The following is a 15,296-nucleotide window of genomic DNA, read 5'->3' on the forward strand; positions in this document are numbered from 1 at the left end:
CTTCCCTGCTTTTTAATCAGGGTCTCTCCCAGGACTCCGTGTCAGGAGAGCTTTTTTCCTCATTCTCTTCCCTGCAGTTTCCTTTCCTTTCCCTCCTCTGCTAATACAGGACCCTGTAGGAGCCTTTGTGACTCCTGTAGTCTCTGCAGACACAGCTGCAGACTCCTTTTCCACAGGAATCACCTGGTTTCTCTCATGTGGGGCCCATCCTGTAATCAGGGTTCACTTAGCCTCAGACTCTCCAGCCCACATATATACTCTCTCGATACCTCAGTGCAGTACATAATACATCTGTGAAATGGGTGTATTAATATTTCTCTCAACCAAGGTGCTGTGAGGATGAATTCATTAAATGTTTGCATGATACTCAGCTATTACAATGGAGTGTCACAGAAAGAAAATAAAAAACCTTCTTATTTCGTGCAGGGTTTAGATGGCACAGTAAAAAAACATGTGGCCACACATTAAAAAATGAGGAGAAAAAGAAATACTGAATAGCTGTTGCTCGCTGAGCACCATCCAACCTCTGCACTGGGCTCAATCCTGTAGGGTACTAAGCACTCTGGCTCAGATGCAGCAGAGCTTTTCAAGCATGTTATCATCTTCAAGCACATGAGTAGTTCCACTGCAGTCAATGGGAGTACTCATATTCTTAACTTCAAGCTTAAGTCTTTGCTGAAATGGGGGCACAGTACTCAGCATCTCTTTGAGCCCTAAAGGAGGCAGTGGTCCTATGTGAAAAAATAGCATGTGGCCATGTCATAGGAGACTATATCGGAATGCATATGAATCAGGAGAAAAGTGAAGGATGTGTAGGAAACAATATGTTATTTCCTGACTTGTGAGTGCTTCACTTCGCAATCTGCCCTATTTTGTAGTATATTTTAAAAATAAATGATGGCATTCTCGCATCAATCAGGGTGCAGCCAGTGAAAAGGCTACCCAGAAAGGGTGGAGATGGTGCAAAGCACTCACTATCCTGCCAAGTGGCTAGTGTAGCCTCCACAGTAGGTGGCACTGGTTGGAAAGCTGAGGTGTCCAGAACAGCTGGTGAGGTGTTGAGTCTGCCAGGGGCGGTGGAAATTTAAGGGAGAAGATGCATACAAGACTGTGAACATCTTTGCTATGTATTCTGTTTTGGGCCCTCTCTAGAGTCATAATTACTAAAGGCCCTATTATTCACCTGCAGAAGATGAGCAACGTACTATGGGATGCAAGTAAATGTGTCACTGGGAAGTCCTTGTATTCCACCAGAGGATGATCAGGCCCTCACATTAAGTTAAAACATAATAGGTTTTATTCTTTTTTGCATTTAACTGTCCGCAGCTCTGTTTCCATATTATCTTTCTTTTGACTTTTCCTTCTTAACTAAATATGGGGAGGAGGGTGAGGGCAAAAGAAAAACATACAACTGAAATATTGGAAGATGATCTGCAAATGACATATTCAGTCAGGTATTGATCGAGATTTTAGACCAGGTCTTCAAGCATGCAGATTACTCTGTAACTGGTATAGGTTTAATAAAAACATTTAAAATAAATTTAAAAAAGCAATGTTAAAAAACAGTAGCAGCAGTTTCTTTTTAGACTTCATAAAGGAACAATGTTTTGATAAAAGAATAACAAACAGAGTTCATCTTGGATCTCGGTAAGGAGACCTGAAAACTCAAACATGTAATGGTAAAAATTGCATCATCTGTAATCTTTTTACCAACTGGCTTACTTCAAACAACAGTAACACAGAGATGCTATTCTGAAGACAACCAGCCATTGCATTTGTTTTCCATTTGATATACAATCTAGAACAATTGCAATAGCAAACCAGGCATGAACTTTATTAAACCTTGTACAGTTTCCAACAGTTCTAGGAACTGTGAATTTACCCTTGTAGATATCTGGGTGTGCAAGTGTTCAACATTTAATATATATGTATGATGAACTGGATTTAGGATTTTTAATGACTTAAAAATGTGAAATACACAAAGAAAGATATGTGAGCGCTACCACTGAAAATCTCAATAGGAATTTAGGTTCAAATTTTCTTAAAAGTTAAGTACAGAAATCCATACTTTGACACTTAATAAACAGCCTGATGTTCAAAGAGGTAGAGCACCTGCAGTTTCCACGGGACACCAACTGGAGTTTGGAGTACTCAGAGCACATCTGAAAATCCTAAACATGTTTTTAGAAGCCAAACTTTAGGGACTTAAGTTTTTTAAAAAATCAGTCTTTGAGTAATAAAGATGCAGGATTGAATGCTGAACCCGCAGATACATATAACTAATGTCAACCCGCAACGATGAAAATAAGGCACAGATTTTTTCCTTACACAGAGATGAACTACAGTACATATAATACTTGGGCAAAATTATATGCTCACAGTTTAATGCTGACCATATTGGACTATCCCTTCTTACCTCTATTCCCTCCTTGTTTAAGGCATATTCATCAAAGTTCAAAATAGCAGTCTTGATGGTTCTTGGAGGGGGTAACACTGTCAATCCAATATTAATAGCATTGCTTCGTTTTGAGTCCAACACAATGATCTCTTGTCTCTTTCCATCTGCAGCAGTTTTCTTGGTAAACAGGTAAAGAGAAGAAAATTAACGTTGATACAATTCTTTGATAATACAAAGCAAAAATTTACATCGATCTTCAATGACTTGAACTTTTATGATAGTAGCAACACAGACAATAAAAACTAGTGCATCTATAAGTAAAACACAGGGTAAATTCTTCTGTCGTTTACACCCGTGCATCCCCACTGAAATCAATGGGGGTTGTCAGAGTTTAAACTAGAAGGCAGAAATTAGTCTTATAACTATACAAGATAACTATATTATGTACTTTTAGCTACAAGGCTTGGGAGTACAGAAATTTGAGATGGGATTCAAAATTTTTAAAGAAAGTTTTATGTTGCCAGTATAAAGTGATAGCTGTCACCAGCTGACAGAAATTAAATGTCACCAGAATGTCACTAGACTTTGCAGGAATGCTCAGCAGAAGTGTGTACTAGTGATTAGAGCAGGGAACTGGAAAGCAGGGCTCCTGGGTTCTGTTCCTGACTGGCTATGTGACTTGGATATGTAACTTAACCTTTACCTCAGTTGACCTATTTGTAAAAGGGAGACAGTAATACTTACCTATCTCATAGAATGTGCGTGGCTTGATTCAGAATGGCTCTATTACGTTGGAAAACAAAGGTAGAATATGGTTCCGTGATTGCTCTCAAAAGGAGCTCCAACACCTCCTTTTTGGAGGTGCAGGATGTGTCCTGCCTGAACTGCTTTCTGTCCTGTGGCTGGTGAAGCAATAACACCATCCCACCGATTGTGGTCAGAGTACTGTGGCTGATCCCTGTGCAGGTGCGGACCTACTTTTGCTCTCTTATCTCCTTTGCACTTCCATGTAGGGCCAGATATAAGCTAGTCCTTAATATGTACCAAAGGCTTTGAGATCATCCGGTGAAGTGTGTTAGATAATAATGACAATACAGATAATAATGAAAGTGAAAAATGTCAATAACAATATATTTTTATAGACCTCAGTCAAGTATTAATTTTTTTATAAAAATGTAAAACACATTCTCCACACACAACAATGACAAAAATGCCTAGCCAACTAAGTAAACTGATTTGCAAAACACGTATAGGGGAATTATAAAATTTTCAATATGGTTTTCATTTAGGCAACATATCTTTTATTTTCTCATCACACTGCATTGAAAGGTGCCTTTTTTGGAAAGCCAAGGACGTAATTGAATACGGCATATGATGTAGGACTCTATTACACACTGGACTTTGTAAGCATGTTTCTTTCTTTTCTTCCTTCTTTGCTAGCATACAGTATGGGGTGGGAAGATGCTGTTCAGAGCCATATCAGGATCAAATTTATGGGTTTGAGTTAAAGTCTGAAGCCCCTATTCAGCAAAAGCACTTAAGCATGTACTTAACTTTTAGCTTTAGCTCCACCCACCAACATGTCAGCTCACACAGCTGTGCCTGTGAGGAACAGGAAGTAATCTGTGCATGATATAAAACTGTGGCAGATTACTTCCCTTTTGGATCAAAGGGGGAACGAGGAACCAGATAGTTACTAACTGAGTTACTAACTGAGTATAAAAATATAGCTGTGTTTCACCTAAGATCACTTTCCTCCTAAGATCACTGGGTCTCAGTCATACTAACCCTTTTGTAAACAGCTACTTTCTAACTTGTATTTCACTGTCCATAATTATTTATTATGGGTATTACCAAAGAAGTGAAATTTAATATGATTTTTCCAATAGCCTTGCAAGCAAGTATTTATTTATATATTATCTAACATGAAGACAAAAATAGCTTCTTCCCCAAAAGTAACCCCTGCATGAGCAGCATTTAAACTGGCAAGACAATTTGAGACACCTGACTCTGCGTCAGTTATATGGAGGATGTTGCATTGACCTCCGATTGTGAGAAAGCAATTAGAGCACCCCATCTATTTCTATCTTGATTAACAAGGATTATTGGGATTTCAAAAGGAACTGAATGGGATTTGGAGCTCAAACTCCCTTACACTCCTTTGGAAATCCCACCCCACATGTGTAATTTCCCTCAGCATTCACTGAAGTTATGCACATGCAAGGGATATCCTTAAGCACACAGATGAGAATATATTCCTTTGTCTTTACTCCCTACCAGTTTCTCAGGCCCCAGGAACAGTAAATTCAGCCCTATTCAATAGGAAACAAGCCAGCAAAAACATAATTTCTAAACTATGCACTGCAGACAGCAGCAGGGTTGCATGATAACATAATTTAACACAGCAAAGGTGCATTTGTTTTCATCTCTCTGCCAGAAAAATAAATACCTTGAACCACCTTGCCAATATACCTGCCTGGTTTGGCAGTGTCAGAAGGGAAGAAATCTTCAGACTTGCTCAGTGAGGAAATCTGATCTCGCTCTTTATGCCTGCTAACAAGCTGTCACAGCCCTCTAGTCCCACAAATAAACTGTCTGCTGTGGAGGATGCTGTGATTCGTATAATCATGCAGTAGTTTTCTCTGTTATGTTACCAGTTTTCTGCCAGAAATCACAAATGTCTCCACATGTTACATTCATCTATCTGAGGTATATTTTATTTTATTTTGTTGTAGTCTATTGTGTTTAATGAAAAACTTATTGTGAGCCAGCATCAGGAAGTGGCTGTTTATAGCTGTGTTTTGTGGAAATCATAGTTAAGGATTAGAAACAGGAGTAAAATTGGTTGCAGCTGTATCAAGGAGCATATCTGGTAAGATGGAGCCAAAAAATCCATACCTCATCCTCTCTTCTGATCTTAATTTTAGTCTCTCTCTCAGTTTTCTGAACAATTCATCTGACGAGCAACTCACTACATCTACTGTGTTGAAATCTGACTGGTTGACCTTTTATTCATTACTCTGTATTCTGTTTTTAGAAGAACCAACTGAACTTGTAGCACCTCTTATATTATTGTGCAGTAGACCAGATTGGACACTAGGAGTTAGCACAATGGGATGTGTTCTCACTGGAAATTGACAAACTGGTCTGGAAAAAGTAAGAGCTGGGCTAATTTGAGCACAATAGCCAAAGCAAACCTGAGGGGGGAGGATGTGTGCGTGCATGTATTATTATTATTTTTTTTTTACAGATTCAGTTATGTCTCTTTAATTACTTCTACTTGATCTAGGATCTGCTCTACCTGCCCTCAACAGGTTGATGATATTCCCCCTAACCCGGGGGGTGCCTCAGAAGTCTGAAAATCTTTGCTGGGCTATTTCTTGTTCTTCATTACATGATCCAGGCTTCCTGGAGTCAATAATCGGTGATACTTGTGACTCACAGAAGACACAGGGTATTTGCGATTTGAAGACAACTGCTAGTACGAACAAAGAGAGGCCCTCATTCCTCCCAACTTAGATTTGTCAGAAGGAGAAGATGGGAAATAGGACAGATCTTGGACTGCACACACAGAAGACTGGGGTTTAAGAGCCAAGACCACCATCAGGTGGTATGGTTAGATAAGGCCTGAGCCAATGCCCATTGAAATTCATAGGACACTTGCCACCAACTTCAGTGGGAGCTGGATCAGGCTCACAGACAGCAGAGGTCACAAGATGCAGCCCAAGAGATCAGGCAGAGCCCAAGAGGACTCATTATACTCAGAGGAAGAGTAGAAAGTAAGGGCACTAACACAAAACATGACTGGGATACATATCAAAGACATTACAATAGTCTGGATGAAAATGGGAAAGGAAAAGGGTCTAGCTGAGTAGAAGGAAAGATGTTGGGTTATATAGAGAAAGAGACAAGAAGGTTTCAAAAGTTTGGCTATACATCAACACTTTACCAGGCTTATCCAAAGTTTGTCCACTAAAACAGTAAGTCTTAAAAAATCCATACAATCTTCTGTGCAATGATAATGAAATTCCAATCTTGTACTACTGAAGGGACATAATGGAAGTTAAATTTGTAATCTCTCATGCAGAGAAGTCCCTGCCCTCCATGTACTGCTAGATGCTTTGGCACAGCATCTGCTCCTTGGCTGGGAAGATGAGTCAGCAGGTTTCTTTGACATCAGTGCAGCCTTGAATTCTGAAGAGTGATTTAAATGACCACTATTCTCTTGGAGACTAAGTCTCCGAGACTAACCTCGAAGAGAAAAGTCATCAGCTAAATCACTATTCAAAACTCAAGGCTACACCGGTTTCTAAGAAACCTGCTGATTCATCTTGCCAGCCAAAGAGTAGATGCTGCACCAAAGCACCTAGCAGCACATGGAGGACAGGGAAGAAAGTGCGTGTAGGGCGGAGATGAGTGATGAGAGTTTGGGAAAATACCTGGTTAACGATTTGGAAAAATTAATTGATTGATTAAAATAATCTAAACTTTTATCATAATTTATGATAAATGTAAAAGGGTAAAAGTAAGGCAGACCAGTTCATCAAAATATTGACATTATGAAGTATACAACAAACTCTGTGGAAGTGGAAATATGCTGTAACTCTACATTCAGTTCAAGGAATGATTTGTTTTGTGGCTCCTAGATGACATTCTCATTCCTTCTGCTCCAGTCCACACTCAGAATGAGCCTTCTATGATAGATTTATATTTACAATGAAGGAGAGTAGGAGGAGTAATATGCCGCAATTTTACCAACAGTGGAGAAAGCAGAGGGAGTGAAATTAAGCTCAACATGCCCTGAATTAATCATTGATTGGATTTAAAATCTGTATGAAATACATTTCAGTTCTATATGCAATGAAAACCACTGAGCTATTCTTGTGTTAGAGATAATTCAATTTAAAATTATAACAGCTGTGCAATCTATGTAATTGATGTATTTGTAGGCCTACTGTTTGCTGTGTAAACATTTTATAAACTGCAGCTACATTGTCCACATTACCAATACATAACCAGTATGACACATCTGTAATTCTGATTATTTTGGCTGAAATGATTACACTCTCAGATATAGCTCAGGGTTCAAAGTCACCTTACAAATTAGTCAGGAGGACTTTTGATTACAATTTTTTTTCTTTTTTTGGTGGGGAACTCAGTCTTTATTGAAGGTACAAGGTGATAGCCTTGGAAACAGAAGTCTTCTGCTTATACCCAAAAGCAACAGCAAGGTAGGGCAAGCTTCCCTGCCCTGATACAACGTCTCTCAACATTGGCCCGGAGGAACAGTCTCTGGGGGTGAGAAAACAGTGCAAGATTTCAGATCCATTCAATCCTTGGCCTACCAGCTGAGTCAGTCAACTGTGATGTGTCTGCTTGAGCAAGAACACCAATATAGACTGTCAAACTGCCATTTATAACAATTTCAACTGGATTTGAACCAGTGACCTAGAAATGAAGGACTAGAAATCTAATTTCCAACACCTTGAGCCATCTAGTCTTCTGGATTGTTTGTTTTTGAACACGTGGATACTTAATTTGTACCAATTATGGAAAAGTAAAATGATCATGGTACTATGTGGTTTTTCAGAATTGTTATAAAACTTGTACTAATGTGAGAACTTAGGCATATGTACAACAGATATATTGGCAATGAGTGATTTTCTTATATGTGGCCTTACGGTGTATCTTTTATTAGTACTATAACTGGAAAAGAACATTGTTTGTCTGATACCAATTACTGTATTTACATTAACAAATCAAAAACAATAGTCATGAACAGCAAGGGTTCTAGCTAATAACGTTTAAAGGCTAACTTTAAATCTCCATTAAATTCAACTACAAGATACGTCATAAGAGTTCAGCATTAAATGGTTCTGTTACCAGCCTTAAAGATTTAATTTTATGATAATGTTCCTATGAAACACAGAAGTCTTAGCAAATCAAGATTTTCTCTCATGAAAATTTCATATTTTCATAATGAAATTTGGATAGTAAAGTTCTCTAAGTTAAGGGTGAAAAATATTTCTGTGCAAAGTGGCAAAAAAATGTATGCATGAAAAGAAGAGAACCCAGGTTATATTTGCAGGGCTTGGCAATATGACAAAAAGTTCTTTAGACAAGAAATCTTTATACACTTGAAACGGAAATCATCGCGAGACAATTAACATGGAACCACAAGACTATTTACACATTTCAAAGCAGAACCATACTTTAACGTTATGACCCTTTCAGGAATAATTCCTAAAATGATTATGAAAATAGTATGAAGATATATTACAGGATATATGTTATGAGAATATATTACAATGATTTCATGTGGTGTCCAATTATAACAGGCCCTGTTTTGCCTTATCTCCATACATGCCTAATAATAAAGCTTTAAATTTCACTAGCAAGGGAAAAGTAGCCAGATACACAGATCTGAATTACCTTTCCTTAATACATGATGCACTTTGGTATCCATGGGGACATCATTTTATAGTGGCCTTAATTTAGGATAGTTTAATTCACTTTGTAAGTGAATTAAGCCAAACTAAATTAAGGCCACTTTAATTCTGAACAACAGCACCCACACAGGGACTCAATATGGTTTAACTAATCCACTTCACATTCATAACTTTAATTAATTTGGATTAATGTTCCTGGATACCCCCATGCAGACAAACCTATGTTTGAAAATTCTGGCTATGAAGTTTACAACGCTACAATACCACAATGCTACAATACTCTCCAGCTGAAGTGAAATACAAAAAGTGAAATAGAAATATGATTCACAAGAGCAATATGGCATATGGCTAGGCATGTATATTGTTTGGGGCTCAGCTCTTATTGTCAGCTCATGGAGTGTCTGTCTGTCTTTGTAGAATACTTAACTTATGTGCACAAATATAGAACATATATAAAACATCTTTGTTAATTTCTTTTGTTTTTTAAACTCTGTAAGCATAAATATCATCTACATTAATCTAAAAACAAACTCAAATTTAATAAAAACTAAACAAAACATTAGAAATACCTTTGTGACCGGCAGTTCCTTGGATTTAGATTCAAAGAGGTGCTCCAGTTTGGAAGTGTCCACCTTAATGGGTTCCAGTTTCGACCACAGGAATTCTTTACAGCGTTTGTTATTTTTACACTGCCACTCAAATGGCCGTACCTCGTTCCAAAACAGACGGATGGTTTTCTTCTTCTTCATGAATGCTGGCTGACCCCTAGAAACCTGGGGTGACCCTAAACCCTGAGGAGTGCTGAACAGTGGAGGAGGAGCCAATAAATTACCAGAGGGTGGAGGTGGACATCCAAACAGAAGAGGAGGTGGTGGAGGAGGCAAACCCAAAAAGGAAGGTGGAGGTGGGGGAGGGGGAATTAGGGAGTCCCCAGGACCCATATCAACGTCCAACACATCTACATCATCCTCATCCCCCAAGTCTGTAAAATCCATGTCTTTGATTTTAAGTTCTCTAGGATTAGCCATGAGCTGATCCCAAATGTAATCAGATTCCTTCTTGGGCTCTGCTGGTGTTTTCTCAGGGACCTTTTCATCGAGCTCACCCTCAGGCAATACTGTCCCCTTCGCCAACTCAACATTGTTGAATTTTTCTGCAAAGGCTTTCACACTGCCTTGGTTGTCCAGATTTCCAATCTCCATCTTTTTGACACTTTCATCTTTGGCCTGCTTGCTGGCCTGCAGGATAGAGATCCTACTGGCTAGGCTGGTGATTGACTGATCACTTTCCTCCGTCTCCTTCTTTTCTTCCTCCTTCTCCTCCAGCTCTTTCTCCTCTTCATCCTTGGGCTTCTTGTTATGGGCATACAACATATCCAGCATAAACCGTTTGTTGTTGAGAATGTTGCTGCACTGCTCATTCACACCAGCATCTTGAATAGTCTTTGACCACGTACCTGTAATCACATGCACAAACAATGAATGGAAAAGCACAGGGTGTCAGGAATCCTAAAAATGGCATTGGAAATATCTTTGGTGATACATGTGCAATTATAGTATGAAACCGGATAAAGGGCCTGTCTATAAGAAGACTGAATATGCAGCAAGCTGGGCTGTGAATCTATCTCACGCTGACTGTCCATAGGGACACTGCCAATGTGCACTAATGGTTTAGTAGTGTGCTTTGATCTATACCACCTTCAAACAGCAGCAGTTCATAGTGCACTTGGGAACTTTTAGTGTGCAGCAGCAGAGTCTACACAGACTGACAATGCACAGCAGATTAGTGCAGGGTAGATTGAAACCACATGTTGCTGTGAACTAAATATTCAGGCAGACAAGTCCAAAGTTTCAGGGAATATTTGGAAATGATATGTAAGCAATAGCACAGATCTACAGCCGGATTCTGCAAGTTGGTGAGTGTTTCTCTGAGAAGTGCATAGCAGCCATTCAGGCAGTGGGAGCTGAAGGTGCTCGGAACATCTCAGGAGGTACTCGGTGACTCTAAGGACAGAGACCAAACTGCTTCTTTGAGCTGCTCTTTAAATTTTATATAGAAAAAATAATTGGTTACATGTTGGTAATTGCTCACTGAGGAGATCTGGCCCATGTTATTTTACTGGATACCTAAATTGTTAGATTCTTTGACAGTCCATCAGTCCAAAGGCCAACAAGACTGGATGACACTTGTCCCCATTTCCAGTGTCTCTGCGCTTTCTGCTCCGAGCTAGGATCAGAAGTGGGAGGATTAAAACACTGTCAGAAGGGCTGCTCCTGTGGTATTCTTGACATGGCTAGAAAGAGGTGTTACTTTAAGAAAGACTGTTGCTTTTCCAGCCTGAGGCCAACAAAGTTTGTATACCCACCCACCCCATCCTCCTCCACCGCAACCACCCCGGCCAGGGGAGGGCAGCTTGAAACTCTGGCTGCGCTTAGCACAACTCCTTGGTGCTTTGGCCATATTCACCAGGGTGACCTCTGGGGTCTCTGCAGAGTGAATTGTGCACACAGAGTAAAATTTTCAAAAGCACCTAAATAACTCAGGAGCCTAAGTCACATTTTCAAAAATGATTAATGTACTTAGGCTCCCAAGTCCTTTGGGTGTTTTTGAAAATTTTATCGGCTGACCATAATTACTGACCTGCATTTAAACCACAATCAAATTGAAATATAGTGGCCTCTGCCCACCTCTCAGCAAGATAAAATCATACATATTGTATACTGGTGTATAGAAGTTGAAAAATTAACTAGTGCATGAAACATCATAAATAATTAAAACCAAACAACAATAAAACCATCAAAATAAATGATCAAAGTAGATTGTAGGATGCATTTTTTCCTGACGTTGAATACCTCTTAACATCTTCACCAACCAGTGTGGGACACAATGTAGAAAGTATGTCCAAAATATGTGAGATCTTTTTTCAAAGGGTATTAAATGAGACCGGCCTTATTTCACCTTCAGTATATTTTGCAATTAAAATGGATTATGAAAATAGTTCAATACTTACCATGATTCTGTTTTTGATTCTTTCTTTCTCTTCCTTACACATTTAATCAATATATTTTTTCTAATCTAACTTTTAAAATTAAATTTTAGTTTATTTTTGATTACTGCCTTCCTTCTCCTCTCTGTCCTGGTGTGTGTGTGTGTGTGTGTGTGTGTGTGTGTATTAGTTATGTGGTTGCATGTTCTCTTGAGTTTCTTATTTATTTTTGTTTCTCCTTTTACTCTACTGTCTTTTTCTTTGTCAGGATTTTTATGTTAGCACTTTAAATTTAATGTCTTTATCAGCTGACTTATTTTATTTCTATAACCTTAAGCCCCTTCCATCTGCTCTGGAAAATCTCTTCCTTGGCAAGTTCAGTGGCCACATCAACACTATGGGCAAGAGACCCAAACCGGTCTAGCTGAATCATTTGTTAAAATTAAATTAAATTAAAATGGGTTTAAAAATTCACTGTGCATCACGGAGCAGACTTCCAACCTGGGAATTCCAACCTGGGTTTCTAATGTTGAATAGTTTATGGCCCCATCCATACTAGCTCTTAGCCACATTTGAAGCTGAACCCAACATTAAAAAAGATTCAGCTTATAGCAAATGATTTTTGCCCAGGATGCAGGCAGTCCATCTTTCTTCACTTTTTACTTTCCTGAACACTCAATCTCTTCCTTGCCTCATTTTCCCATTTGTGACAGATATGGCAATTTCCTGCCATATCTTTGGGAGATCTTAGTGTATTAAGTGTATATATCATTGTGGGCCAGGGACTGTATGTAATTCCCTGCGGGAGGGTGACCACAACTCTTCCAGGAACTAAGAACAGTGGGAGGAAATTAGGCAAATTCACTCAGGTTGTAACTTCTCCAGAGAGCTACCACCAGATGGAGAGGCTCACATATACTAGTTCAAACTGGATTCCCCAGAGGCCACCAGACAAGGAAAGGATTTTGTGGATAAAAAGCCTGATTTTAAAATGACTGAAGACTTTCTTCCTGATCCAGCAAAGAGACAGGACTTCTGTCCAAGTTGAGCCCCAATCATTCCTGGGGAGGGTTGGAAGGACTTTGGCCTACTGAGGCCACATAAGACTGATGGGTAAACTATGGTAAGCTGTTAGAATGCATATAGGAACTTTTATTGTTTTTATATGTTTTCTCTGTAATGCTTTTACCTTAAGAATAAATGTGCTTGCTCGTAAAGGGCTGTGCTGTAACTTATAACTGCTGGCAATTAAGCTGTTCATAAGCCCGTGGAGAAAAAGCAAAGTGCAGATGCTGGCCTATTTAAGCAGTCTGGTTTACTGGGGATTACCACAGTGTAGACAGGGAACTGTGCAGCCTGTTTAGGCGGGAGAGAGATGCAGCTGGGAGTCTAGAGTGGGTACCCTCAAGGGACCACAGAGGGAGGAATACAGGTGCAGTTGCCCTGAGCTGTGACGCCCTTCACTCATCCCTTTCCCTCAACATTCCATCTACAGGATTGCTCCCTCACCTCTTCTCTCTCGAAGATTTGCTACTAGATTTTTCTGATCTCCTCCAGACTCTCCTCTTCCCCTTCACTATAGATTTCACAAAGACCAATTCTCAACCAGATTCAACTGCCTAAAGACTTCAGAACTGTCCAAGATTTCCCAGACTCCACTGTATACATGCCACAAGATTTGGCCCCCCTCTAGATTCTCACCTTCTGTGTCTCCCTAGATTTGATTCCTTTCCAATACTGCTCACTCAAAATTCTCCAACAGAGTTTGCATCCCCATTTTAGTCTCCCAAGATCTACCTCATTCTTCACTAGCCAAACAAGATTATCTCTGTAAAGCCTCCTGCTGTTGCTACTCCTGTAGATTCTCCTCACGCGCCTCCCCCCCCCCCGGCATGCATCCCCTTCATGCACACTACTTCATCTGGCTACTGTGTTGCAGTGCTATCTAGGATGAGAAGGGTTGGAAGAAGCATAGAGCAGTATGTTTGATGATAAGGAAGGAGGAGCCCAAAACCAAACACTTCATTTCCTTGCCCCTGCTGTGTCTGGGCAGCCACAGCAATGTAATCCATGAATGACAGCTCCTTTCCTGGAATCTGAGAACTGTCTGAGAAAGCACAAAACCCTAGGAATGCAAAAATAATCCATGCAGACCGAGTACTCTGCATGATTTCTAGTTCTGCATTTGCTCCCTTACCAACTAAATTGCAAACTTTAGTAATTCACAACACATTAGGTCTCTCAACCAACAAATCTTTACTATACTGCTAAAGCTTATGAACTTTTAAAAGCTGGCATTTCATTAAGTTATAGTATAATACCAAAATAGTAATGCAGAAGTGTATGACAAATGGATTCAGTGTGACAAGAAGTTAAAGTTCATCATGTTGGAAACAGCCAGAACTAAAATGTGCTGAGTGTGAAAAATGTTTGTAACCCATTCGCTCCTCGTTTAACATTTGGAATATGCCAAAGTGTGATGAGAGCCATAGTCTGTTTCATAACCAGTACAGTTTTTGCTGAACACCAGCTGAGTAATCTGTAATACTGATGGTTAGCAACATCTTGCCTGTGTGAAGAGGAGGAAGCAGAGGACAGTCTCCATCCCCTATGTGTTCAAAGCCTTTCATCATCTACTCTAAAATAGAGGCTCTAGCCACCTTCCATTGGTGGAGAAAGGGGGAGAGTGGAAGATAAAGAGTGAGCATGAGCTCACTTTCACTTTTATGGTTTATTTCCTATGCTGGTCCCCTCACAACCCACTAAGCAACAGCACTGCAGGTGTAAACAATGTCTCCATTCCTAGAGGCTACTTTTCATTATCTGCACTATAACACAACCTCTGCTGACCTGAAGGCAAGGGATCCAAATTTATGATAAAACTGTCCTTGAAACTGACTGTGCCCTTTTCAGGTGGAACTGCTGTCTCAAAGAGATAAGTTTGTTGGGACTAAATCCTCAACTCATCTTTTAGGTTTATATTTTTACACAGATATTTATCTATCCATCTTCTTCAAGGGTATAGTGGTATTCATGGAGCCATATACAAGCCTTGACCAGTGACATCAAGGAGAGTTCTGCGCACTGAAGAAAAGTTGATGACCCTTAAATAGTGAACAATAGTGAACCTGTTAAGTTTTAGTAACATATTCCTGTAAAAAAGAGATGGGGTTTGCCTCCACAGGCAATTTTAAAATCAATACTGCATTTTAAAAAAAAAAATTCACTAGTTCAAAAAGAACTATTTGGGGGAAGCTCTATGGCCTGTGTTACACACGAGGTCAGACTAGATGATCACAGTGGTCCCTTCTGGCCCCGGAATCTATGGAAAAAAATGTGAATGTTCAAAGGCTGGCAATATAACCACCAAGACATGATCTCTATGATTTCAAATAATTCCTATTTCATCAGCAAAGAGTGATTAGATACTTCATGTATTACGATAATTTATTTTAAGATCTAA

At 39.5% G+C, this 15,296-nt stretch overlaps 1 protein-coding gene across 1 annotated transcript in view; it reads right to left on the reverse strand.

Moving 5' to 3' along the window:
- FHOD3 (formin homology 2 domain containing 3) overlaps positions 1-15,296 on the reverse strand; it is a 627,222-nt gene that overhangs the window by 77,467 nt on the left and 534,459 nt on the right. The window contains exons 16-17 of the mRNA XM_084620053.1: positions 9,417-10,303; positions 2,417-2,575 (exon numbers count right to left, since the gene is read on the reverse strand). Of these exons, the coding sequence (XP_084476179.1) occupies positions 2,417-2,575; positions 9,417-10,303 (1,046 nt within the window). The remainder of the gene's footprint in view (positions 1-2,416; positions 2,576-9,416; positions 10,304-15,296) is intronic.

The sequence above is a fragment of the Lepidochelys olivacea genome (assembly GCF_965140295.1).
Source record: "Lepidochelys olivacea isolate rLepOli2 genome assembly, chromosome: 2".
Lineage (NCBI taxonomy): Eukaryota > Metazoa > Chordata > Testudines > Cheloniidae > Lepidochelys > Lepidochelys olivacea.